Source organism: Vanellus vanellus (genome assembly GCF_965231255.1).
Source record: "Vanellus vanellus genome assembly, chromosome: 13".
Lineage (NCBI taxonomy): Eukaryota > Metazoa > Chordata > Aves > Charadriiformes > Charadriidae > Vanellus > Vanellus vanellus.
Genome location: NC_138918.1, coordinates 10,907,054 through 10,934,637, shown reverse-complemented (window position 1 = coordinate 10,934,637; position 27,584 = coordinate 10,907,054). Strand labels below are relative to the sequence as shown.

The following is a 27,584-nucleotide window of genomic DNA, read 5'->3' as shown; positions in this document are numbered from 1 at the left end:
GTTCTTGGCAGGAAAATGTTTGAAGAAATAGTTCATTTTAAGCAAATATTGTGGAATATTTATAAGAAACTAATTTTGTCTTCACAATCATGTACTTGCCCTGAAACTCGACTCTCGGGGTTTCAGCCCCCCAGTACGAGAGAGAAACAACAGAGGACTTTTATCAGCAGCTCAGATTTTGAATATTTGCAACAACACAGAGACCCATAACGCTGGGCAAAAACCTGCAAATAACAACTCCGGCTGTTTGTGGACTGGACAAACAGAAAGGCAGAGACTATCTGCCAAATAAACTATTTGCTGGGAGTTGTCTCTCCAGATTCAGCATGTGCACACGATACACCAACGCTGGGGTTTTGTCAGTTATGAAAGTCCCTTGAAAAAAAAGGCATTAGATGGCCCACTTTGCTGTATTCTAAAAATATCGAGGGCTTTTAAAGTCATTTTTATAAAGTAATATGGGAGTTAAGGATTAATTGAACCTACTGGCTTAGGGTATCTGCATTTTTGCACAAAATTAATGTGACAAATTAAGTTTTTATTTAGTTCTCCCTGGCTGAGAAAGGTTGTAATTATGTTAGAGTGTTTACAGCTAAAATATATGTTTAAATAATAAATATGTGTTTCAGAAACCATTTTAAACCTCCTTTTTTTAACACAGTCAACTCCATTTCAAGCATATAAATATTTCAATTACAAAACTTGAATACATGTAAAATAAATTAAAAATATATTATTTACATTTCAAATTATTTATAACATATGCTGCTTGACAGCAACAAATTCACGCTTAAAATGAACATTTTTTTTTTTTTTTGGCTTTTAACTTTGCTCCTGAACTGTGGTAGGATTTATATTTTAAATATCCATGCATCTCAGGTACTTACATGGATTTGGGTATAATAAAATCTGAGTAATATAGGACCTTTACAATAATTATCTTCACAGCACCTCTCCAAAGAAGGTGACTAATCTTATTACTATGTTAGAGAAAGGGAATTGAACTTTAAGCAGATTATGTGATTTGCCCAAGGTCCCATGCAAAATCTGTGGCAAAACGATGCTTAATTTAAATATTAGACTTCATCCCTCAAACCACCTGCAATTATAACTGAAAGCGAAGCTAGAAAAATCCACGTGAAAATCCTCTGCAAGACTCACTCTTTTTCTTTAGTTTCCTGTATAGTTTTGTTTTAGATTTTCTGCAGCTCAGTTAAAATCATGTTTTATTTGGCTCCATGAAACAACAGAATGAACTTGAAAATTCTTTAACTCAATAGCAAACTAACCCAGCCTGGTTTGCTCAAAACTGGGCCTGACTGGCAACTCAGGACGAACCTGCTCCAGGTTTGAAATGGTACTGAAATTCAGAAGATTGACAGTTCAATTCCACACTCTATTAAGTAAAACAAAAATATTCTTCCTGGGTACTAAAAATGCACTAGACGTTTTTAGAAATGAGAAGGCAAATGAAAGAACTTATTTTGTATTTCAGAGGTGGCTAGTATGTGTAATTTGAATTATTTATAGATCACTATTATTTAGGGATCACTCAGCTCATGCATTTCTGCACTTGTTTATCACGTTCGTCTGCTTCTTTTAGAAATAATTTCTTTTTCCCTGTAGGATTTTCTATTGCTTTCAGAGGTTATGATACTGAGAGTCAATTCTGTAAGGGAGAGGTAGTGAAACAGTTTTCACTCAAAGCCAACTTGCAGCCCATCACAGCACTCAACAAACAGACTGACTTTGGTCTGGACCCCCTCTAACATAATTAATTTCAAGACAAGGTCTTGCAACCATCAGCAACAATGTTTTGACCCTTTCTCCCGAGATTAGAAATTGCCTATTAATGGCTTCCACTAATAAATAAAATCAAGTTTTATAATGAAAGATCCAATTCTGCAGTACCAAAATCAGAGCACTTTCCTCCCAACCCTCTTCACCTTTTCCTGTTAAATGTCTGTAGCCATAATGGCTTCAATCCTAGCACACAAAATGCTTACACTGGACCCAGGGGGCACTTTCATGATCACATAAGGGCTTCAGAATAGGGCTCATTTAATATATCGTCTTTTCTGGAATGCCCTTTCATCCACACTTGTCCTCAAGTGGAAGGATAAGAGAGAGAGAATAGTGAGCCCATGAAGGACATTAGAGAATACTCTTCATATGGAAAAAATGCTGCCATATGTGCAATGGAATCAGTAGGAGGAATGTGCTGGATATGAATTAAGCTATAATGTTGATTTAATATTTATAGGATGTAAGGCAAAGTATCAGAAGATCCTTACATCACTTGGTAAGCATTGTATAGCTATTTGATGCTGTTTTGTCCGTTAATGTGTTTATTTCAGTATTAAAATCATGAAAATAGCAAATATCTTCTAAAACCTCCAAAACGCTTTTGAAAGTCGTTAAGTGCAAAACGTAAACCCTTCCTGGGAGCTGCCCTCCAGCGCCAGCGAAGCCAACAGGGACTTTGCCCCAACTTCTACGGCCCTGCGCACTGCAAGTGACTCTTTGGGTGATGCTGCCTGGGTTTTAACTTTCCACAGGCTTTGGGGGAATATCAGACTCCACGTTTAATTATGTGCTAGAAGACAAGATTTAAGAAACTGGGAGGAACAGCAACAGCAAAAAATGGATAAGAAACAAAAAAAAAGGGTTACTGTGAAACTTCAGAGGCCCCCACTAGATATGATGAGACTGTATTTTCCACTGTGGATACAATAGTGTGTATTTGGTTGCTATTATGCAGATGTTACTTACACCAAGCACCTACACTTTAAGGATGTGCTATTCAGAGGCGCGGAATTTCTACAATCTCCACGTCACTGAGCTGCAGCTACAAGCAGCCAGTTTCCCTGGAAAGCAGGATCACCTAAACGCTCGTTTCCTGTGGGCCCTCAGCGATTGTATTGCTAAATGCAGAATTATTCAGACAGGCATTTATCCTTCCCTTTTCTTGGGATAAAAGGCACCGAGCTAAATTCTGGGCCAGTGAGAGGAGATGCAAATCCCCTGGCTATAATGGGTTTCTGCCACAGGTAAATTTGACTAATTATTTTCATAAAACTGAATGAGGAAAGGATTCACATCTCAACATTTGTTGCTGATTTAGCATGTGGCATAAAAAAGGACAGGCTAGCTGTAAGCTAGACAAAGCTATTAGACATTACCGTTCAGACAACACCTACCTCACTCCAAACCAGCATGGTGCCGAATATGACCTGTAACCCATCAAAGAAATTGTCTCCTATGATGATGACAGTGGCACCTCCTGTAGTCCATCCTTCACTTGGACTGATGGCTTTGATACATGGTGTAGCTGCTTTTCAACACACATGAAAAAGAGAAGTATTCTGCTGTTAGAACCAGATTTTAATGATAGAAGACTTGAGAAAAATAAAATAAAAGGAGCTTTCATTTTCCCCCCTCACTAACACAAAGATTTCAGCAATCACATTCTTTCTAGTACATGTGCATGACCTCAAAGTATATCTTTGGAAGCATTTTTTCTCAATTAATTTCTGTTTGGTTTTGTTAACTGCATTGAAAAAAATTAACTTCTTTAAGCCTACATTAACATAAAAATCACAGCATGATGGGCAGAGACCAATTGAAAATCAGGACAAATCCCTATCTTCATTCTATATGAAACACACAATACCTGAGTTAATAAAACAATCTCCAGTGAGCTTGCTTTATTATCCATCACAACCTAAATTCATCAAGGAAACTCCCACAAATATTATGGAAAATACTGGCTAAGTAAAAAAGGGTGTAACCCTCAGCATTTTTTTAAGTATTCTGTAGTCAGATCCAGGTTGTTCTAGTATTAAACCACCCTGTCCTGCTTAATGCTTTGGCTACTACAAAAAAAAAAAAAAAAAACCAACAAAAAACCACAACCAAACAACACCACCACAACCACAACCACAACAACAAAACAAAAAACAAAACAAACAAAACCCCCCCACCCACAAAACCTACAACCCTGCCATGTAGTCATTCCAGTTATATTGCATCTACTGGATAATTAAGATGTGTGCGCAATGCATTCTGCCATATTCTCACTGGCCGCTTTCTTGGCAGCATATGTACTAAGTGCCTCCTGAGAGGATGTTGAGAACTCAAGCACTGCTCAAAGAAGTAAGTTCAAATCTTGGTGTAAGATCTTGTGGTTTACGACCACCTAAGCAGAAGCATGCTCAACTTTATATATTGGTGGGATAGGGCAATATAAACATCCACATACTGATTCTCCTCCCCTGCAGTACCAGAGTACATCAGAATTTAACTGTGCTGAAGCAATAGGAATAATGGCACCGTAAAAATAACCTCAACGAGACAAAAACCCCTGGGTAACTCTCAGCTGTGGAGTCTCAGCGTGGTCATACGGATTGATGAAAAGAAGCAACTGCATCCCAAATGCCACCAACGTCTTGCTAATACAGCATGAGGTAAAAATATGGCACCACGCCATTAGATAAAATTTTAAGTAAAGTGGGTACCTCAACAATTTCATTAGCCATGAAAAACTGATTCCTTAAGGAGCAGCAAAACTCCACCAGTCAACCTCAGTGTCGAAAAGAAAGATTTTTTCCTTTAGATATGAACCCAGTCCTCAGCAGAGAGAAGAGGCTGGCTCCACTGCAAACACGGGAAGGGCTGCCATTGCTCACGTTGATTCTGCAACATCAATCAGGTGTCAATCAGCAGGACTTCATCAGCTCCGCGTATACTATCTGCGTATATACCTCTTCTAGGGTTGCTGGCATTTGGCTGTGAGTTGCTCCTTGGTCAAAAGGCTGGCTGAGCTCTTAGTCTGGTTTTTGAGTATTTGATGATGTACCCGATGGAGGGCACTCAGGCACTTCATCGGGTAAGGATTTACTAGGAAGACAGGAGTGTGAAAGCCATCCACATGTTGGCGCCATCCAGACAACACCCTTGCACCCATGAATTACTTAATGCGGCTGTGCAATGGCACAGCCCCTGCCCTACGTTCTTCTAATTGTAAAGGCAGTCAATTAATTCATTCACAGAAGCCTACTTTAAAACGCTCCAAAACGCTAAAAAGACCATGTGCATCTTTATGATTATTTAGTGAAGTTCTGGTCAGTTGGAGCTAATTGCAAGAGCTGGTGAGGCTGATGAGAAGCTCCTTCTTCCCAGCCCCTGGGCTGGGCAGGGCGGGCAAGGAGCTGGGATGCAGGAGGGAGCTGGAAAGGGAGCTGTTGAGTCACCCTTAGCAGTGAGTGTTTCTGTGGGCACTGCTACGGACTCGCACCACCGGTGATGGAACACACGCATGGGGAGCAAACAGACCCCGTCCCTACCTACAAAAGGTTGTGTCAGGCACAAAGTTTTCCACTACTTCAGCTGATGGAGATGCCAGCTCCAGTGAAAAACACAAACACACAGGCAGAAAAAAAATCATTATCCTACTCCAAACTTTGCAGAGCACAGCCATTAACTTTTACATGAGCTAACAAAAGAAACATCCTAACATTAGCATCATGAAAATGTAGCGCGCACACAGAAGTAACTTCAATATGTTTAATTTGGACTCAAGTTACTTGCATAAAACTGTGCATAAAAAGCATTGCAAAGTCCAAAACCAAATGCTTTCCTTTCAGCCAAGCTCACAGAAATGGATTTACAGTGAAAGCAGCTTTTCAAAATGCCATCCAGCCCTTTCACAGGATCGGACTTTTTTATACATAAAAATTAAAGTCACTTCCAAATTACACCCTTTCCAGTATTTCCAGTTGATTGTGGACACACACACCCCACAATAAAACCCGAAGATAATCAGTTTCCCATGTGTCAGAGAATGAGCTACTTTTCTTGAAGACTACAAGCAACATTTTTTTCCTAAATACCAGCGAATAAAAACTGTTTGAGACCATGAGCCATTAACAGAAAACATATGCAGGCTTCAAAATTCTAGATTCAATTCATCTTTAAAATGAATGCAAGATACTGTTCTGCAGTTACAGGTTCCCACTAAAGGTCTCGCTATTTATCTTGTGATGTTCTTTGCGGTACCGACATCGCACTCAGAAGTGCAAGGTGCTGCACTGACCGACTGTGCTGCCTCACGTATTTGATTCTGATAGTTTATACATGTATGTGCTTAATATCAAACTCATGCCAAGTCCCATGGGGGACTTTGAGCAGACACTCAGGTCCTTCTGCTGCATCGGGGCTGTGGTTTGTTCACTGGGACACTCTCGCCTGCAAAGTCAATGTGACCACTCGCACGTGTAATTTTATTTAAATATGTAGCAATTGTGCTGAATCAGTGCCTCACCGAAACTGCTGGCAATAGTCCAGGACATCTCCTCTGAGAAGGAAAAGTCAGGACTTGGGGGTTTGATAAGCAGGGCGGGTTGGTACCCTTTGAGGTGCTACCTGAGAAGCAAAGAGAGCACTGGGCATTCCCAAAAGATTTCAAGGCATTATTTTCCCTTGGGACCAGTCACAAAAATGAGTGGGACTTCCAAACTTGCCCCACGCAGCTTCTCTCGTCTTAAAATGCAAGCGTCTATAAAGACTGGAAGGGCTACATGAAGGTGCCGCCCCGCAAGGGAAGCTGCGCCGAAGGGCTGCATCCCGAGGAAGCCTGGGGAGACGTGCTGAGGGAGACATCCAGACTGCTACCTGTTTTTGAAGGCACAAAATATGTTTATACAATGACATCTTTGCAGCAGCCAGTGTCATTTGGGACATCGGTCTTACTAAAACTTTGCCCTTCCCAGGCCCTCTCCTTGGAGCACCAGGAAGGAGGATGGAAGAATTGGGTCCCATTTGCCAGTGTCACCACAGGTAACGTTGGGAGGGGGGCAAGGCAGTGACCTCAGCTCTGTTTATGCCCCTGGTACAAATGTCTGGCCAGCTCAGGCCCTCAGCTCTTCATATTTCTTCTGTTAATCACTTGGCAGCTTTCAAAGCTCTGTCTGGAAGGTGTTTACTTCTGTGCAACCCTAGAAAAACAGAGCTAGGCAGAATAAGGCAAACCCTGATTTTTCTACATTTTGTTTTGGTCACAAGAGAAACCAAAATACAGAACGTTTTTTTCTTCAGAATGCAAAGTTCCAGAATCCCTATCTGGAATTAACTTTTTAACATTTCCAAGGAAAACAAAATATTTTGTTTCAAAATACTATCACTTCATATGCCCTTCTGTAACACCAAAGCATCATTTCTAAAATAGTGTTTAAAACAAATATTAAAAAGTTACATAACATTTATGTTTTTCTTTAGGAGAAGAGATTTTGGTTGAAGTCTGAAACTTCGCTGATAAAAAAAAGCAGTGAAGGACTTTAGACCAGTTCTAATAAAGGCAATGAAGTGAACATGATTGATAACACGAACGGACTTTAAGTCCAGAGAAGAATTATAATAAAAAAGAATAATCACACATTCTTACACATATAAACCTATTTTTAAAATGAACAGCTGGCAGCCAACTACAACCAGAACCAGAAGAGTTCGGTCGCCCAGCTATCAGATAAGATTTTAAGACTCTTTGGGGCGAGCGTATTACATTTGCTGCACGTTTTCAGAAGAGTCGTCGGACTGAGGAAAAACTAAGTATTACCCCTCCAACCGCAGGCACGGACCTTGCAGCTCCTTGCTGAAGGTGATGCGGCCACATCCTCCACCTGCTGAAACGGCCTAATGGTTATGAGTCTTAATGAGCTGCTCTCCTTCGCATAATATCAAGGCAAATCAGTGTTAACATCTGACATGTTTCATTGCGCTGCTCCTGCGTTTTGAGTTAACAGATATAGATGTCAGAGGGAGACACTGCAATCCCAAACTTATTGAAGCCGATGGAAATTTTGCCACTGACTTCAAAGCTAAGGTCTCTATCGATACATTTTAAGGATTTATGAGCAAAAACCTTCATGACTTTCAAGGGAAACAATGTTCTTTTGAAATCTTCATCTTTTCTCAGAATATATATTGCTAAAATCTTATCACCTTCCATACAAAGGATGGGAGGTACCAACTTCAGCACATGGGTAGCAAAATAGAAAAGTTTCTCGTCGTGTGCTGTGCGTGTGAGTGTGTTGCTGTGTTCTAGTACTCCCCTAGCTACTGATATACAGGGGATTTTTCTTCCTTCAAACTGTGACAATAAAATGATTACCCCGCCACAGTTTAGCATAATGGTTCAGAAATGCTCGTGGCATATTGCAGAGTTAAAGTGGAAATTATTAGGTAGCTCTTCTTTGTTATAATAATGATCACTCCACAAATAAAAGCTCTTCTCCCAAAGGTACTGCAAGGCACAAAATGCTAATTCTGAAGATTATGTGTGCGCTTTTATTAAATATTACTATGCCCTGTCTGTTTGAGGGCTTCACTGCTCTGATTGTTTTATGAGTGCCATGTTAATGTCAGCCCCATCTTGCCAGCAGCAGGCACACATTTTAGCTTTTGTATGAGAGTTGATCAAAGGCCGTGTGCTGAGGGAATTGCTGAGAAAACACGGACAAGCGATAAAAATCTAACAGATTAATTGGTTTAAATTTCATTTCAGGGTGTTGAACTTTGGCTCAGGACGCGAGTACTACACTACCAGTCGGCGCCTAATTACCACATTTCCAATTTGCCTCTGAACAATGCTTGGAAGGGAGAATAATAACAGTCCTAATAATACTAATAACAATACTAATAACAATAGCAAAACAACAGCAATAACGCCTCCTCGTAGCTTCTTGTGCATGTTTAATAACTAACTTAGCGTGCCGGCAATCGCACCTGGAAATCCCTCTCCCCCACACCACCCCCATGTGCCCCCTGAGCATTTCCATCTGCACCTGGAAACAGAAGAGACAGCAGACGCCCTCAGGAGCACCGAACATCTGAATTTACAGACTCAATGAGCTACCAATTCAAGTCCCTCACAAACACGCGCTGGACATCTCATGTTCTTAATTAGGGACCTGCGTTTATAAACGGAGATAGCATTTTATCCCCCAACAGAAATGACCTATTCCATTGATAGAAAACAGAGGCCGGAGGAAAAAAACCATATTTACCACAAAGTTTATGGGTGGCCTTGGAATAAGGGTTAATTGAGCTTAGAGGTAAACGTTCACTGAGGTGAATTAGTGGGATGCACAGCTATCAGCAGGGCTCTGGGACTGCTCTTATTTAGCTTCTGAAATGTATTTGCTCTATGATTAATACCCAGTTTGTGCTGGTGACTGTAAGAATGACCTCGCCTGCAGTTTTTATCACAAAGTGTGGTTTCATCCTCCATTATTTCATAGATGAGGCTCTGACAACAGTTGCTGTATCACAACAGGAGTTTAAATGATGGGGTACGCGCTTTTATTTTTCTTCTCTTTAAGAGTATTGTGACACTCAAGGAGAGTTGCATAAAGGCAGTTAAAACTGGGAATTCAGAGGAACGGGGAATTTCTGTCTCATCTTACAGGAAGTACTGAAAATATCTGGAGTTTAATTTAATTTTCCTTTTTTTTCTTGGGTAAAACCTAATTCTAGGCTTAATATATAAATGTGCCACAGATAACCCCACAGTTTATGGGTCTGATCCTGCAACCTGCTAAGTGCTTTCGCCAAACTACTGATTTTCAGAATATCAAGACAAATCAGTTTTAAGCACTCAAAACCATGACCGACCGAAGTTATGATTCAACAAACCACTTAAGTAACTGCTTAAAAACCCAGCCAAAGAAGTTACAGAAGAAGGAACCAGATTTTTTAAAATAGTTGGGCAGTGCTCAGTGCAACATTGCCAAGAGCTATGTAATGTATACGGAACTGGGTTTTCCCATTTCAAAAACCACTTAGGTTACACGTAGACCACCCTGTGCAGTGCAGAGCTCACCCAACCTGACACAAGAGTGAGCAGCATCAGAGCCGCAATACTAATGCCAACGCTGATCCCAGGAACCGAGCTGCTATGTCTACTCAGCGCTGCAGAGGGACAAACGTAGCAGCGACTCGGTGCTAACTCTGGGATTTCTACAGCACTTTTATATCATCTGGTGTAGATCTGCCCTCATGTACCTCATAACCACTGAAATCACGTAGGGTTTGCAACTGTGAGCAAGGCAGTGCCCACGAATGGTCTGAGCCTAAATTCCTTTCCAACAGCACTCTGGCGCTGAAGGTGTATTGCGATGCTCAAGGCCCTTTTGATCAACATTTTTAGTGTGGCAAGGTGTATTTCTCTTTAAAAAGGGGGAGGGGAGGGCAGCAGACAGAAGGCGACAGGACAAGGTACCACGACAACATTATTTCTTCCCTTCTCGAATTACAGCTTTACTCAGGTATTATAGGGGGGGTGGGGTGGGGTTATTCCTTTCATCATTGCTTATTGTGGATTTTCCACATTAAGCACTTTAACAAATTGATTTTATCACAGGAGAGGGGTTGGTTGTTTTTTTTTTTTTTTTTTTCCAGAACTGAAAATTATAGTTTTCCAAAATTTGCCAGTTTGAGAGAATGAACCAAATATTTTGGCGGGTTTTGAGTTTGGTTTTTTTTTTTTTTTTTTTCAAAAATAATTTTCTCATTCCTGAGAAGCAGGAGTTGTCATCATCTGCTCACCGACTTGGAGCGTGCTGAAAGGATGGACCCTAAAAAGATTGTGTGCCCATGCAATGGCCCCATTCCAGTCCAGGGTGCAGAGACATTGCCAGAGCTGTATCCAGCACAAGCAACTGAAAGCAGCTGAAGTTTACCAAACCAGCCTGGATGGGAAAAGTCTGCAGGACCATCCCAAAGGGTTCGTCACAGACGCTTCAGGGAAAGGGAATGTGGCAGAGTTTTTACATATTGTACCGGAGCATTAAATCTTCACTCTTAAGCTAAACAATGCGCTTGCTGTTTATCTTAGTAAAGTGATGATCTTCCTGCTTTCCTTTTTCATATCGCAGCCTGCTCCCTCTCCTATTCTCTTCTGACAATAAGCAGCTGCTGTGCAGGAAACGGGGTAACAGAGGTTTCCCTCTCGAGGAGATAACTCGCGCAGCTTTATGCAACACAGGCACGAGGATGTGATGCCCCACTCCCCCTTCCCAGCTCCCTCCTTTAGAGCATCTCGATATTTGGGACTTACCATTCGCAAGCTTTAAAGATTACAACTCCCTGGCAAAAACGGCAACCTCCTCCTGGTTCTTCATGACGTCTGCACTGGGTGAAATCACCGAACCAAAAATACGAGCACCGCACAATCCCTCCGGGTTGGGGGAAGGGAGGGAATGTTGCCTTTGTTTCTGTTTTCAAGGAGTGAAATTAGAAGTCTTGCCTGTGATTTTCTGCCTAACATTTTGGATGCTCAGCTCCCATTAATGGGAATTGAAAATGTAAATAACCTGGTCTAGTATTCCACCTACAATCAATACTTAAGCCAGTCGTCCCCTCTTATCCTTCCTGATACCTCAGCTAGCAAAGTTACATTTCATGGAGTCCTCTTGTTTCTCTTTCCTTAATGATTTCCAAAGCTCTCGGTTGTTGATCACTGCCTGAAAAATGATTGCATGGAAAAAGGAGGCAAGCCTAAATAATGAGAGATCTGTTACAAAATAGAATCTGTTGTGTATTTTACTTAAAACATTTCCATAAAAATACTAATCTAGTTATCTCTAAATAGAAACAGTTATCTCTAAATAACAAGTTAGTTATCTCTAATTAGCAATCTCTCTGATTGCAAGAGATGCATTTTCATTCATTCTTTTAAAGCCTTTCACATCACAGAGGAAGTTTTGGAGTTGGTTTGGTTTTTTTTGCCTGGTTGGTTTTTACTTTAGGAGGTACCTCCTGCTTTCCAAAAATTAATAAAACAGGAAGAGTCCTTAGCATTTCACTGCAAGTCAGTAAAATTTCACCTCTACAAGCTCTGTCATGTTGTTTGGCAAATAATAAATTCCCCAGGAAAAATGTAATGCTGCAAAAACACTTAAAAATTTGGTTACGTTCAATATATAGGTTCAGCAAAATGTGAATATATATAAAATAATATCTATATTGTTATTCTTGAAAAAATATATGCTCTCTCTCTATATAAATATACTTTTCTTTTTTTTTTTTGCAAGAAGCCTAAAAATTTTATTGTGAAAATTCTTGATGATTTTTTATTTCAAGGAAATTTCAAGCAGGCTTCAAACTATATTTTTTGCCTTCGTTATTTTTGGCCCAAAGTTGGAAGATTTTCACTTTGAGTTCACCACGAAGAAACTGCTGTGGATGGCCTCAGCCAAACACACCACTCTGCCTAAACCAATGCAGCTACTCAGCTCCAGCGCCGACATGGTCCCTGTTATTTTGAGCAGTTCGGCTGCACAGGGGATATACACACACTGGACCAGGAGGAGAAACAGCGCACCCAAGAATATCACATAGAGCCTACCCAAATACTGGCAGCGCTTCTAGCTCCAAATTGGGGACAAGTCTGCTCAGATCCAAGCGTCAACCCAGTGACTGCTGCAGCGCATTCTCCTCCCTCAGGGATGCACAGGCATCTTTTGACCCCAAGCAAGATAAATGCTGTACTGTGAGCCCCCAAATTATTGCCCTTCAAGTTCTTCAGTCCTTCCTCTATCCCACGGGGCCACTTGCAAAGGTGCAGAAACAGCGTTCCTAAAAGATGGGAAGCTGAAGGCAATAGCACGCAGGGGGCTAATGTGTGATATACGCACAGGATCGCACTGTTCCATCTGAATGTGGACTTTTAAAGCTTTGTTTATAAAACAGTGAAAAAATCCTATATGCCTCTCTTGTTTCAATTTCAACGGCTTCCTACTGATTTAACTTCCGCTGATAAAGTTACAAAGCCCAGCTAAGCCAATATGACTATTTTCAAAACAATAAGCATGTCCAGAAAGGAGACTGCATCTGTTTAAGTGCACTAAAGTTTAAAAATAGCTGCACTGATGCAATTTCTGGGTGAGGATGAAGGCAACCTTGAAAATGCAAGCCCAAAATGTGTAATACAAATCAAACCTAAAAGTTTGTCAAAACAAACATCGCTGCATAGATCGCATACCCCAAACCTACTTTATTCAACTGACTGATCCTTCAGTGCTGCTAACTAAGATCCTGAACCAACAAAGCATTTTATAGGATGGAACCAGTCATTTGCTTAATGTTAAGCCTGTGGTTTACTGTTTTGCTGAATCCCAGCCTAACAGGAGGGCAGGTGGGTGCTATTTCTAAATTCATGTTTTGTTTCACCCTCACCCTGGTCTCATTTTCTCTCTTTTATTTTCCATCGGTACCTTAACAAAACTGGAAATCTCTCAAAGCAAATCTCTCTAGAGTCAGAACACAGGAATAGATAAAAGCTCCTGAGCCACAGCATCCCATCCCTGGAAGGAGTAAAAAGCTCAGCATCCCACACACAACAGCAGCGAGTCTTCATGTTCAGATGTACACTGGTATGTTACGGTCACACTGGTGAGGTTTAGTCGATGATACACAGAAACTATGCTAAATGCAACGCAGAGTTCAATCTAAATCTAAATTCTCACGCCCCCAAACTAAATATTAGCATCAATTAAACTTTTATAGACTCTTTCACTATCACAAAGAAAAAAACAGAACTCCCCCCCCCAACAGTTAAACACCCCTGCTATGTTAAATAGCGCAAAAATCAGAAGTTCACCTGAGATGGATTCTACAGCAAACAAAGAATTTATTTCATCCTGATAAAAACAAGAGCCCCGACTAAAATGAATTTTTAGCCGAAGTCTCTTTGTTCAGCAGAACTGAGAAAGTCTGCCCACAACAGAGAGCTCGCGGTAATCGTCTTTCAGAAACAGAACAACCCGCGCAGAAACACAAAGCAGTTGTGGCAGGGACAGGGAGCGCCTGTAATCCAGTTTCTTGAAGGGAAATTCAAGTACCCTAAGAGTTCTTATTCCCCGTCTGATTTCTCTCACAAATCACAGGCTGCTCTCTAATGCAATTTTCTGGAGTCTGAGAATCATAAAGTCAAATACGAACAAGTCTAGTGGAAAATCTGTGACGCTAATCTTGGCCTACGTTGTATTTTTAACAGGCACTGAATTTGTGCGCCGGATTATCCAGATGGCCATACAGGAATCATCCTGATAGGATTAAACCTTTGTGCTGAACTCTGCTCCATCTGTTCTCGGAGGTTTGCCTATCGCTATCGGAATACGAATGTTCAGCCTATGTCCAGCACCAGGACTGAAAGCGCCTGTTTGCCGCACGCACGCACACATACGTATGTATATGTGCACACACATATCCTTGAGTACTTGATTAGTAATGTGAGATGAAGTTAGCCTGAAGTTTACCACTAAAGAAACATATTGGTTTTATTATTCGTTTGAAGAACAAAGTATGCAATATCTAAATTCAAACAAAAAAGCATTTTTGTTGTTGTTCTGGGACTTGTTCAATTCATTAAACCATAATACTGCCATAAATTTATAGATGAAGGCATGACTAAACATAAAGCAGCAAGGCTCTTCATCTTTGAAATCTATTAGTGTATGAGAACGTATGACACAATCGCACTTTGAAGATATCATGGTTAAACATTCCAGATTAAAAACCAGCCAACAACAAAACACATGCGTGCACACAGCGTTGGTAGCTGTTATTCGCGTCTCGATCTAGTCGCAGGCCAAGAACAAAAAAGTAATAATCAGTCCCAGTACAAGAAAAGCTTATTTCCATTAACGCCGCTTTCTGCTTTTATTATCTATTAATGACAGTCTTCTGCCTTCATTGTTGCAGCCTGCCAGATGCAGCAAAGATCCATATTCATCACGTGCAAAAACTGTGCTCAGCCTGTCTCCGTGACAGGTTACGCAGAGCTGCCAACGGAGAGACCAAGGTCCGATGGACGGCCTCGGCTTTCCAGGCCCCGGGCCAGGGGAGAAGGCAGGGAATCTGGCTCTTCTCTAAGAAACGCATCCCGGCGATCAGAAGGCTGAACTAAATTTCTGTCCTGGCCAGAAATATACTACACACTAACGACTGCCTGGGATGGGAAGGGTGGATAAGAAACGTAAACAAAAGAATTCAATTGATATTAATAGTAGTATTATTTGGGAGGTTTAATTCAGGAATGCAATATAATACTCGGCGCTTGTGACGGCAGCGGGACAGCAATGGAGGCGACGTAACCTCAATTGCATTTCAAGCAGAAGCCCTGATTGCGTTGCCGAGACTGAGACCCCCTTGTTTGTCTCTCCTGTGGGTGTCTTTCAGACCGTTTCCTCCTCTGTTATTTGTGCTGCGCTGAATGCCGGGTCAAGCACCCCCTCCCAGCCATTTAGGCTTTACTTGCAAAAACACAAGCATAAAAATATATTTATAGTTCATAGTATCTGTCCAGCAATGACACCACATAAAACCAGCACGCTGAAAATCTGAGGAGTGAATACTTTGGACTCAAGCCTGCAAACGCTTAGAGAAGTTGTTCTTTCAATGTGTCTGATAAAGTCGTGCTATGTGTTTATTTATTTATTTAGGGCCATATTCAGACCACCTACCTAAGGCATTGCAGCGCGTAAAAAGTCAGACTCCAGCTCTGGCTGGGTGAGTCAGTCTGCCTAAATTAGGATCCTCTTTCCACCATACAATGAGCAGACACAGGCAGACACCTCTGGAAGCCTGCAGACCCGGGAGTTCCGCACTGGCTCCCAAAAGTACCAAGGGACCTCGGCAAGACGATACCATGGGTCGGAAGCAGCCAGAAGCAACCCTGTAAAAAGTATTTGGCAGCTGATACCGAACAGGCACCTGAGGGGGCTTTCCAGAAGGCAGCTCTGCTCAGGCTCAGGGCGGAATGAGGAGGCAGCACTCGCTGTCGCCTTCAAGGCCACAATCCCAGCAAGGGGATAATTTTCCCCAAAGGACCCCTAATCAGAGCTGCTTTACCTCAGAGAGCCAAACCTGGTCAGAAATACTTTTTCCCCCTCCCTTCATCCCCTCAAAGAGCCCAGCAAGCTGAGCGACGCTCTCACCTGAACGCACCGCGGCGAAGCGCCGTGACCTCAAAGCCCAACCCACGAGCTAAAGCTGCAGCTGGAAAGGTGAGCAGCACTGCGGTCGGGCCTGCGATTTACCTCCGAGCGCTGGCCTTCCCGCTCAGCCCCGATCAGGTAACGCCAAACCTATGAGTTCCACAGGCAAGCCCGGGTTCGCAGGGAACAGCGAGGCGAGCTGTCTGTTCGGTCTCCAACAGCGGGGGAGATCCAGCACGTCCGCTGCCATTTCACAACCCAAACTGGGACCTCTGCGGGAAACGCGCTTTGCTTTTTCATGGGGAAGGTACAGAACCTCTGAGAGAGTTGCTACAAAACCATAACGATACGGTATTAACCAAACACAATTAATTTGGAATTTCCGTAGACTCGCATTGCTAACAGACACGTCAACAGTAGCACGGTAAAAAGCACACAGGTTCCTGCAGCATTTGGGACCAGATTTTTGGAAGCACCCAGCTATCTGGTGGTTCCAGTAAGCACACTTAATGGAATTTTCAAAGTACCTGGCAGGCAGGCATAGAAATTCTGTAGCCAGAGTTTTTAAAATCCCACTAAACACCTATCTGGAGCTTCAGGCACCTTGGTGCTTTCAGGTGCTTTAGGTCCAAGAATTTCCAAAAAGATTGCTCTGGGGTACCCACATTTTTGGGTGACCACTTGACTCACAAAAATGGATCAAAATTTCAGAAAATCCTAAACATCCACTTCATGAAGGCCAGTATCTTGTTAAGCATCTCAGAGGGGCCCCTGTTCCTCAACTTGCAGATCTAAATGCCTGAATGACTTCTGGGAAATAAATTTAAACCGCTACATTTCAGACAAGTTTTTCACAGAACTTTATTCTTGATCTTTTTAATAAACTTCCTAACCCTACTCGCTTCACTTAATAAGGTCATAAACCAGTACTGCTTACGTTACAGTCACTTTCACGCTAAAGATTTGTTTTGTCACAAAGAGAACTGCAAATTCATGGAATGAAGGTGGGAAGCAGAAAGGACTAATTGTGACACACAAAGCTTTCTGGTTATGCTCAGCAAACAGTTTGGGCTAAGATTTTAAAAAACACTTTATGAAGTTGTACTATTGGCTTTAATGAAAGCACACATTTTGCTACGCCACATGCTCCCAAAAATCTTGTATTCTGGACTTGGGCCAAACACAAAGCCTGTCTCCATTCCAATATCAATTATTAGTAGTTTATTTTTATTCCTTACTACTAACATTAATAATTTTCAGATGGCAACCCGGATTGGAATAACCACTCCAAACATCCCACCCTGGTAGGTTCCATTTTCTGCATCAGTTTTCTGGTTTGTGCTATTAACTCATTTCCTTGGATATGGAGGAGCTTTGTCAAATAGTCATTTTTCCGGGGAAACACTTGGCAGGTACCCCGCAATGGACAGTAAGAGAGAGACCTGAATGCTCACACCGGTCGTCTCTCAGTTCAATGAGAAGACGTGCAGCCTGAGACGCAAAAAATACTGAGTTAATTACTTGTGAAGTTTTCTAATCAGAATATTCTAAATGGCAATTTGGTGGAAAATTTTCACCTAAATGAAACTTTAATCCTGGAATTGCTAGCACTCAGCTGATTCACAGCTTTGCACATAATGGTTGGACTTGATGATCTTAAAGGTCTTTTCCGGCCATAACGATTCTATGATTCTATAAGTTGCACCGGAACAGAGACCTTTCATAATCACCAATCGCTTTGGGGTATTTAAATACTGGGGTGCTTAATATGAAACATTTGGAAGTGTCCAGGTACCTGCAAACTGCCTGAACACCGTTCTTTGATAATCGTGACCTTTTATGACATCCAGATGACTTCTCAGAAAAATCACTAGTTCTTGGCCCTCATTTACAAACCACAGTTCACAAAATCTTTTTCCTTTGTACTCTGCCCAAATCAGCAGGGGACTGGAGCGAAAAAAACATCTTTTCCCAACATAACAACAAGAAAGGCGTTCCATAATAAAAAAGCTAAGTTAGAGGAATTTGTTCAGAAATAATATTAATCATAGTACAATAATATAATATTTTGTCATTTGCTGGTGTGCACATTTTGGAAGGCTGGAAAACAACGTCTGGCAAAACTTCACTGCCATACGGTGCAGTATCTCTCAAACTCTTCTCTAATCCTAATGTCATTCTTCTCCCCTATGATGCCACTGTGCTAGTGACACGGTGGCCAGCAAAGCAAATTGAAATGTAATGAATGCTCATTATCTATGAATATTCATTGCCTATTTGAGTGCTACTGAATGTTCTCCTGTGCTGGTAGCTGTGAAATTTCTGCCAAACTGAGTAGCTAAGTTTTCTCCACTTGCATAACTGTACGCCGATTCCTCCGAGGTCTGGAGAGAAACCTCAAACCTTCAGAAAGTGGTTGGTCTAACTCTCCAAGTAAGAGTCAACATTCATGGTGGTTGGAGAATTTCCATCTCAACTTTTCTCCCTTACCTGTTTGCTGTAACAAAACATTTTTTTCACACAAATCTGTATTGAATTTTAATGACAGTTTTCCCCATGTTTTCTTCTTTTTGCAATTTTGGGAGCACAGTTCTGAAAGCTCCTCTGGGAAATTCACAAAATGCGCTCTATCTTCATCCAGGTACTATTTTTCCATGAATTCATGACATCCTTATAACAATAGAGGGTAACAACATATCACAGCTTGACATCGTTTAGATATTATGGGGGAAGGGCTGTTTTATTTTTCATTTATTTGAAAAACATAAAGGGCAGCTGCTCATGGGTAGAAAATTCCACACCTTATCTTTTTAAAATCAAGGTGTCTCCCACTTCCATTGTAGCATTTTTCCCTTCTTCAATTAGATGTGACACTAGATCCCTGATAAGTGACTGTCAAGCAGGAATCCTTTCTAACTCTGGTAACTAGAGTACCCAAACTTGACTTTTCAGGTGGTATTTCCATGGGCATTATGTAACAGCAATCCTTTTTATTAAAGACTAGAATACTTCAAATGGTATCTCTTAAGTCTCCTGTGACGTGGTGGCAGCAGATTTAGTACATATATGGTACAAAATAATGTTTAAATAATGAAAAAATTAAATCACAAGCTCAAACTAGAGCGAGTCCAGCGAAGAGCAACTAAGATGATTAAGGGCTTGGAGCATCTCCCTTATGAGGAAAGGCTGAGAGCGCTGGGACTCTTTAGCCTGGAGAAGAGAAGGCTGAGGGGAGACCTTATTATGGCGTACAAGTATCTAAAGGGTGGGTTGAAGGAGGATGGAGCCAGGCTCTTTTCAATGGTTCCCAGTGACAGGACGAGGGGCAATGGGCACAAGTTCAAATACATGGAAACACTTCTTTACGGTGAGAGCGACAGAGCACTGGCACAGGCTGCCCAGGGAGGTTGTGGAGTCCCCTTCCCTGGAGATTTTCAAGCCCCGCCTGGATGCAGTCCTGAGTAATGTGCTCTGGGCAATCCTGCTTTGGCAGGGGAGTTGGGCTAGATGATCTCTAGAGGTCCCTTCCAACTCTGAAAATTCCGTGATTCCGTGAAACTTCCAACTTCATGAAATACCTAAAGCCTAATGGCACAACTGAAATTCTGGAATCTCCTCGCCCAAATCAACCATTAAAAATCTGCCTCCCAGAAAATCATTTAAATCCTGTTTTCATTCACCCTCAGACTAAAAATAAATTTCGAAAGATCAAAATTGCTGCAGCCAGATATTCTAAGCTTTTGAGTACCTCTCCTTGATGGCTGATTTATGACCTAGACAAATAGAAACAGAAGATTTTCTGCTTTCTGTTTGACGGGACTGGCTGTAAGAAGGGCAGCTCCACCCATCCACATAGTTCTTGCGAAATTCTCAGTAATATCCAAAAAGGAAGCAGGGGTCTGGGCCTGCAGATAGCTACTCTGCTCTGGTGAAGATTTAAAAAAAGCCATCAGCACAATTCAGTGCGGCATAATGTAGTTAACACAGTTTTGGCTACCTAAATTGGAGCCGTACAAATCTGAGCTCTGCTGTGTTTTTCTAACCTGATGGATCCCGAGATTTTACTCCAAGAGGGACCATTTCGATCACACAGCCTGGCCTCCTGCATAGTGCCCACCAGAGAACCTCACCCAGCAATTCCTGAGTGAGGAATTAATCAAACCCTTAACCTCTCCCCAACCCGCTGTACACTTTTTAGGAAGATACCACGTCCTGACTTCACATTTGCAACCTGCAGAGAACCTGCCACAGTTTTGGCAACTTACTTCAACGATCCCCAGAATTAAAAACTTGTTGAGAGCATATTGGAGTCTTTATCTACAAATTCTCTCAAGTGAAGCACCTTAACCTTCTGGCCATGTTTTGTCTCTTCAGAGGGGCAAACGCTCCAGTTCCATCTGAGAACACATACTGGACTAATCCAGCCCTGGTGTGCTCACTTATATTAGAAACATACAGTAAGTCCACAGGGCAGCGAAGAGGTTAATATTACACGCTTGGTGGGGTCAAGCTCCAAGAACACATAACAAGCCATTATGTAAAAAATTGCCTGAATTTATGAGTCACTGCATTTATGAAGGAACCGATATGAAAAAGACAACTTGGCAAAAGTAAAGAAAATGATTTCCAGCTTGAAGTTTTGCAATCCTTCAGTATATCAAGGCTCACTTACTGTTATTACTATCCATGTTGTGCAATGTTCTGAAAGTCACATTTTTTCCCTTGTGTATGCATAGAGATGTCCAACAACCCTAGGTATTCTTCCCTCATAGAAAATAAATTAGAAAGCAGGCGTAACTCAGAATAACATACAAGATCCCCTCAAGTAGAGTGGTAGAATCCTAATATTTTTTTTCAATATTTTCCTCCTAAATAATAAATCAAGCCCAGTGCATTTCTCTATATAGAATGATATGGTGCAGAAAAAGCTTGTGTGTTTATATTTTTCACATAATCATGAAAACATTCTTAAGTGAAGCACTAAGATATAACAGGTGCTTCCACCCTTAGATGAAACAAGTCAAACATCAAAGTTTCTTTGTTTAAACCTGGCCAGCTTGTGGATGCAGTAGTCCCTAACTTTGATTAAGAACCTGAACCTATACCATCTGAGAGTATCTATCAAATTTTGAAGATTAACATTTCTCAACCTGCTAATATTTTTCGCTTCGGTCAGTATTCTGTCTTGTATTAACAATTTCATCAACTAGCATGGACACATGCAACACAAGGGATTCAGGGTTGAAATGGTTAAAATAGAGCTGATAGAGGCATCCTTTTCATGACTCTCCACATCACCAAAAATTTAGTAGTTAATTTTGTGGCAAAGCCACTTAGAGCACGAGAACCAGGCCACCAAGTCGGATTTCTGAGCATCTTTCAGGAATCATAAACTGATGTGCCCAGCACATGCAGCTAAATTCAAGGTATACAATGACCATTCTCAACAATTCTGTTCCAGTCAGACTAGACAGCAATGATACTTAAAGGCAGTCAGTCTCAAAGCTTTATTTTGAAGATTATCCTCTCAAAATCATTTATAAGGTCCAGAAAAACTTTCCTTTATATTAACCTAAATAGGAAGTATCTAATCAACTAAGACACAGCCTAGCAATCATTTTTGCTTTCAAATCTGAAGATTTAGTGGAAAATTTGTGAATGTGCCTACTGTGGTGACTGTGGGCTCTCAAATTGCCCAGGACGGGCAGGATTGGTAAGAAAAGCTCTTTAAATGCCCCACTGCTGACAAGAGGATCTACCCGACGTATCCAGCTGAGGCACAGCAACTACTCCTCATCATTTACTGTAGGAGGTTTTGCGCCTGCAGACAGCAAACAGTCTGAATCACTCATTACTATCATGAACTAAAACAACATTGTAAAAGCTCGACTGTCTCAGGTACCACAATAGAGTGATCAAATAATCCAGCCATCCACTATCATTTCCAGTACAAGGCAGCCACTAATAACGGTTTTGCTATATAATGCCCTATTTTATCTATATACGCACACACAGAGAGATTTACGTATATTTCACATTAAAATAACGGCATGACATTGCTTTAGAAATCATGTTTTTCTCTGCTTCCATCTGCGAATTCTGACATCACGTCTTACAATTTGTCCCTATTTCTGCCCTGCATCTTTCATCTTTTGCTGCTGTTGAGCTGACTCAGAACCAAATCACCAGCAAACCTCATCCCCCCCCCCCCCCCAATTCTTCAGCGCTATCCTATGGAGGAGGAGGAGGAACAAGGAAAAGAAAAAGAAATAAAACTGTCCCTTTAAAAACCCAAGCATTTAAGCTGCTTGTCAGTCGTCTTCCTGACAAGGCCACTTGAATGTATTCAGGAATATTTGCATAAATGCTCACAGTGAGTTCACCGTGGCAGCTAGCGCTAATGGTACATAAAGTAATTTAGTCACTTCTCTTAGGCATCCTGTCAGGGTGATAAGCACCCCCTCTTTCCCTTGTTGCATATTAGATCATTAGATAATAAAGTGTTAGAGCATGCAAACTGACAGGGTCTCAGGGACTATCATTTTTCGAGGGCATTGCATTCTGCCAGTGAGGAAAAATAATAGAGAAACTGATGCTGCAATTGGCCTTACGTTCTCGTAAAGCCATTCCAAGATTTGGGGCGAAAAAGAATTTTTACTTTGCAGCGATATGAGAGTTTTAACCGGAAACTTTGCAGACATCTGCAGCGGTGGACTTCATGCTGATAAACTTGAAAAGGGTTGTTGCAAACCCTGTCAGAATTCCCCCCTTCCGTAAGCTAGTCACTTAAATTGCAATGGAAAGATTTTGCTTTTAAAATTGACACCCTGGGATGAACTACAACCTGAAATATATTCTACTGGTTGGGGCCTATTGGCTCTTCACTATACATCTTACTATATATGTACAATTTAGAAAGGTCAACCACACCGGTTTTCTGGTTTACCATAAATATAAAACGAGTGAGGATTCAACTATTTGTGAATGAAAAAGTGATAATTACTGAAAACCACAGATTACTGTGGTTTACCCTATTTATACCACACAGAGATGTATGAAATAATTGGCCTCTGCCAGCTATTACTTTTGAAAGATAGATATATTTATTTGAAATACGAGCTTCTTAACCCGCTGGTTTCAAGGAGGACAGTGTGTGGATACGAAACCAGAATCCCGATTCCTCAGTTACATTCAGAGAGATGAGCTACGCAAAGGAACTTTCATTTTACTGTCTGACAAGCAAGATATAAATAGAGATGTGTTGGACGTCCCCAAAATAATCCAGGCTACCTGCTAATGAGGTGGTAAAATCCGAATGTGGAGACACCAGGCTCCTGAGTGGCTCGGGAGGTAAAGCTTTCTTTCCAGCTTTTTGGCACCCGAAGTCTCTGCAACTCCACGTTTAAGAGCAGCACGTCCCAACGCAGCTTTGTAAGGAAAAATAAGCTGGATATTGTCTAACTAAACCCCTTTCCCCAGTCCTCACACAGTCAGGCGTTCATCTCTATTGTGATCAGATATTTGTGTTAAAGATCTAGAAAAGTACATGGGAATACATTTGGTCAAGGGCATTATAAATCGTCAGGTCCCAGCACTTAAAAACCTATGACCAGAAGTTGCTCACCAGAGCAATAACCAGAGACAACCTAGCCACGACTGTGTCAGCTTCCCCTTTCACCATTTACAGACACTGTTCAGGTCAAACTGCCTTTCCCCTGAGGGAGGCAAAAAAGCTGGAAAGAGCAAGGGCAAACAAACGGCCTCTGCTACTCACACTTGAAGATATTATCCGAGACAGAAATTCAAAAACCTGAAGGAAAATCATATACTTCGGGACTCAAACTAAGAGTAAAAATTAATTTCAGTGGAGGAAACTGTCATCTGTTCCAACAGATCTAAGGTTCGTGGTGGTTGCCCAAAATTCAATAGCATTAAGCCCAGTTGAGACTTTTCCTATTTTTTTTTTCATTCAGTTAAGTGTTTTAGACACCTAATACCAACATTTAAAACAGTTACTGGATTTTTTTTTATGACTTTTTTTTTTCCTGTCTCTTGGACCCAAATACGCGTAAAATTCCTGGAGAGCTGGATTGAAGGACTTAGGTTAAAAAGAAAGGCTCCACCAAGCCTTTGGGAAGAGTGCACTTCTGTACTGTGGAGGTTGCCGTCCAAAAGTAAGAATTTACTAGCGGTCGGCTTTATGAAGTTGCTTGAGAGGTGCTTGAGAAAGTCGATTAGAAAAATCACCTTTCCCACAAAAAGTACATGTGAAGATGTTTTGCAGGTGTTGACTTTTAATCTCAGCACTGTAACGAGGGCTTGTGTAGATAGGGAAGCATAGCATTATCTTTTTTTGTTTCTTTTTGCTAACATAATCCCTCAGGTAGTAGGAGCGGGAACGATAGCTGTGGCAAAATGAGATGCTATCACACCGTGCATGCGAATAAGAACATTTATGTATGAGAAAGTACTGCCTTGACCAAAAGCATGCACTGAGGAGGCTGCGGGAGGGAGGGAGGGAGGGGAAGAAAAGACGGCATCTACTTTAGTAGGAATATAAGTAAAAAACAGGGGTGCTTTTTTGAAAGACTAGACTTAATGGAAAGATTATGAAGTTGAACAGAGAGAAGTTTCCTTTTGTAACGTTCTGCCTTCTGCTAATTAATAAAGACAGAGTTTGTACATTCCTTACAAAAATTCAGCAAAAATTATGACAGTGGTTTGTTTATTAAATTAGGTTGTTGGCAGGATGAAAAAAAAAATCTATAACATGAATTATGGCTGAAAACTGCTCCTAGCCTACATAAAAAGTTAGAGCTAAATAAATACAGATGTAAGTTATGTTTATATAATGAGAAACGCTGCTGAGCTAAGAATTTTAGGTTAGTAAGTGTGAACTACAGACCCGATTCTGCAAACACTTATCAATACCCTCAACTTTACTGACACAAGAAGCCTCATTGATCCCAACAGGACCATATGTGTGCATAATCTTAAATATATGCATAAGTGCTTGCAGGACTGATGCTTGAAAGCATAAACAGAATAGAAAAGTATTTCCACAGGAATCCACCGAGTAGCAGAAACCCACACATTTGCCCGTTTCTCAGAAGTAATAATTTCTTTTAACATATCTAGTTAACATTTTCCGAGTGGCATTCACTTTCCCAGAGAAAAATTTTATCTGGTTTCTTCAAACTCTTTGGAAAAACCTCTTTAATTATTCATCAGATCCTTGGCAAATATTTGTGAAACAAACCGGCATAAAGGACTGGTGCCTTCTACACTCAGCTACTTCAATGGAAGCTGAGGGTACACATCTCTTAGCGGGAGCAAGCACCTATTGAATTTAGGATTACAAACAGCTTTGAAGACAAAGAGCTATTCTATCAAGCTGGAACAGGGAGATGGGAGTGAAATGCCCTCTGTTTTTGTTTTGTTTTTCAGCAGTAGTCACCAACTTGGAGGACAAAGAGCAAAACAAAACATTAATCAAATCCAGACTTTTCTAAGTACATTTGCACTCAACAACTCCCATTTTAAGCACCTACACTCACCAGCAGATGTTCTCTTCCAGGACCAGCTGATCTTACGGAAAAGATTACTGTCCTCCAGGCTGCTTCCAGCCACGTGCCCCCATCCCAGCCTTGCTGGGGTTTACTGTCCTTTCAGAAAAGCCAGACAAATTGCCTCGCACCATTTCTCCTTCAATCATTTCAGCAAAATAAGCTACATTGGCAAAGAGTTATTATTTAAACAGTTTAACTCAAATTAACTTCTTTGGACTGAAGGAGACTTGGGAGCAATCAGATAACTGTCTTAGCTGGCATGTCCATGGTGGAGAATAGCCTGCAGCAGGGAGGAGAGACAAGCAACTGTGGCATGCAGGGAAGAGCAACATCCTCAGCTGGCACAGCTGGAGCCAGAAGGGAACTTTCGTCCGTGGCTTGAGTAAGCAGATGGATTTCCAAAAGGCTCTGCTTTCAGTTAGGGCAATTCAAAGGAACAGATGGATCTCCTAGAGAGCTCAGCACTCTATAGGCAGAAGAAATCCAATCGGAAATTTGGGTGCTGAGGAATTCAGAAAACATGCAACATCCTTTAGATGCACAGACAAAAACCAAGGCAATTTGGAAAACATCATATTCTGAAATTTGTGTGCTAAGTAGATGCAAAAAAAAAAAAAAAAAAAGAAGAAAAGAAATCACCACACTTCACTGACACACAGGACAGACTCCACACCCATGTTTGCCTACTGGTTTGTCATTTCATTACATTTGGTGCTGACCTACTTGAAAAATTGCCCCTTTGGTCTGGAGGCCAGTCTCTTTAAAATATCCAGTCCCAAAGGTATAAGCTGTTACAGGACAATTTGAAACCAGCAGCCAGAGACACAAACCAAATAAATCCACATTTAAAGTAGCAATGCCAACCAATGAAAATTATATGCCTACCATGTTCCAGATAAGAAGGCGTACCTTCCGAGGGATCGAGTCTTCGAGCTCTCCGCCCGTGCTTGGAATTGTTGTGTACAAACATATTGTCCGACACTGCCAACACATGGCCATCAACATTGACTGTTGTAGACACCACAACCTGCAAGCACAAGAGCAAAATGGAGGAAAATTTGGATATATATATATATATATATGCATGTTTTTTAAGAAGCACAGAGTGTAATAAAGTCAGTTAAATAAATAACAGCTGGTAGCTGTAGAAAATTGCACAGCTATTTCGCATAATAACTGGTGCTTATGCTGTACAAATCTAACAAGAGACGCTATTGATGAGTGGGTCTTTGGCATCACAAGCTTTTGATGCAGTTTTAAGTTAAATTGCAGAGTTTGTAGCTGCACGGCAGACGGCACACTGTTAACCATCATTTTAACAAGAAGATCTTTATTAAGTATTTTTTCCCCTATATACAAGGGCAGCTGTGTTTCACCCTAAATTATCCTTCAGTTTCCATGCTAAGTAGATAGAGCTGTTGACATTGCAAGCGAGAATCGATTTAGAATAAAAGAAAACAAAAGTGTACTTTGTGAAGTTGCAATGAGTGTTGTTGCATGCCTCCTCCCACCCTTCTCTACTGTTCTCCCCTCAGTACAGTCACTACAGGTTGTTGAACTTGCCCAAAATTCTCCCAAACTCAATCTCGGGGAGTACGCATAGGTATGTTTGTGTACACATGCATGCTTGACAGTGGGGTCTTGATCTGCAGAACACAACCCTATTCATCCAGTGTTAGAATTATGTGTATTTCTCAAGTTATCTCAACGTCAACACCTGGGATTTGGTTTGAGGTACAGGGAGGGAGGCAGAGAAGCACCGCCCTGGAGGCAAGATCCGACACTTCTGCTCCCCAGAGCAGCCCGAGGTGGGATAGGAGCCAATCCAGCAGGAGCAAACTGGTAGGTGTTGTGTCCGGAGTAGAAGACCCAACTGCTCAGCGGTGTTCAGAGAGACCTCTCAACCTTGAGGCTCAGCAGGCACCGTCCTATAGGAAATCCCTGTTCAGGCTTTGGGAACCCGAGCCAGGAACCATTGTGGAGGAAAAGGGGGGATGCACAAGGTAAGTCCCTGACAGAG

General features: G+C 41.4%; 1 protein-coding gene across 2 annotated transcripts in view; it reads right to left on the bottom strand.

Annotated features, from left to right (window-relative positions):
• The window catches only part of EBF1 (EBF transcription factor 1), a 281,310-nt gene that overhangs the window by 68,955 nt on the left and 184,771 nt on the right, over window positions 1-27,584 (bottom strand). Inside the window, exons 8-9 of one of the 2 annotated variants that reach the window (XM_082489994.1) lie at window positions 26,450-26,591; window positions 3,201-3,331 (exon numbers count right to left, since the gene is read on the bottom strand). In XM_082489994.1, the coding sequence (XP_082346120.1) occupies window positions 3,201-3,331; window positions 26,450-26,591 (273 nt within the window). Of the gene's footprint in view, window positions 1-3,200; window positions 3,335-26,449; window positions 26,592-27,584 lie in introns of both variants that reach the window. The other variant, XM_082489995.1, reaches the window with a different exon arrangement.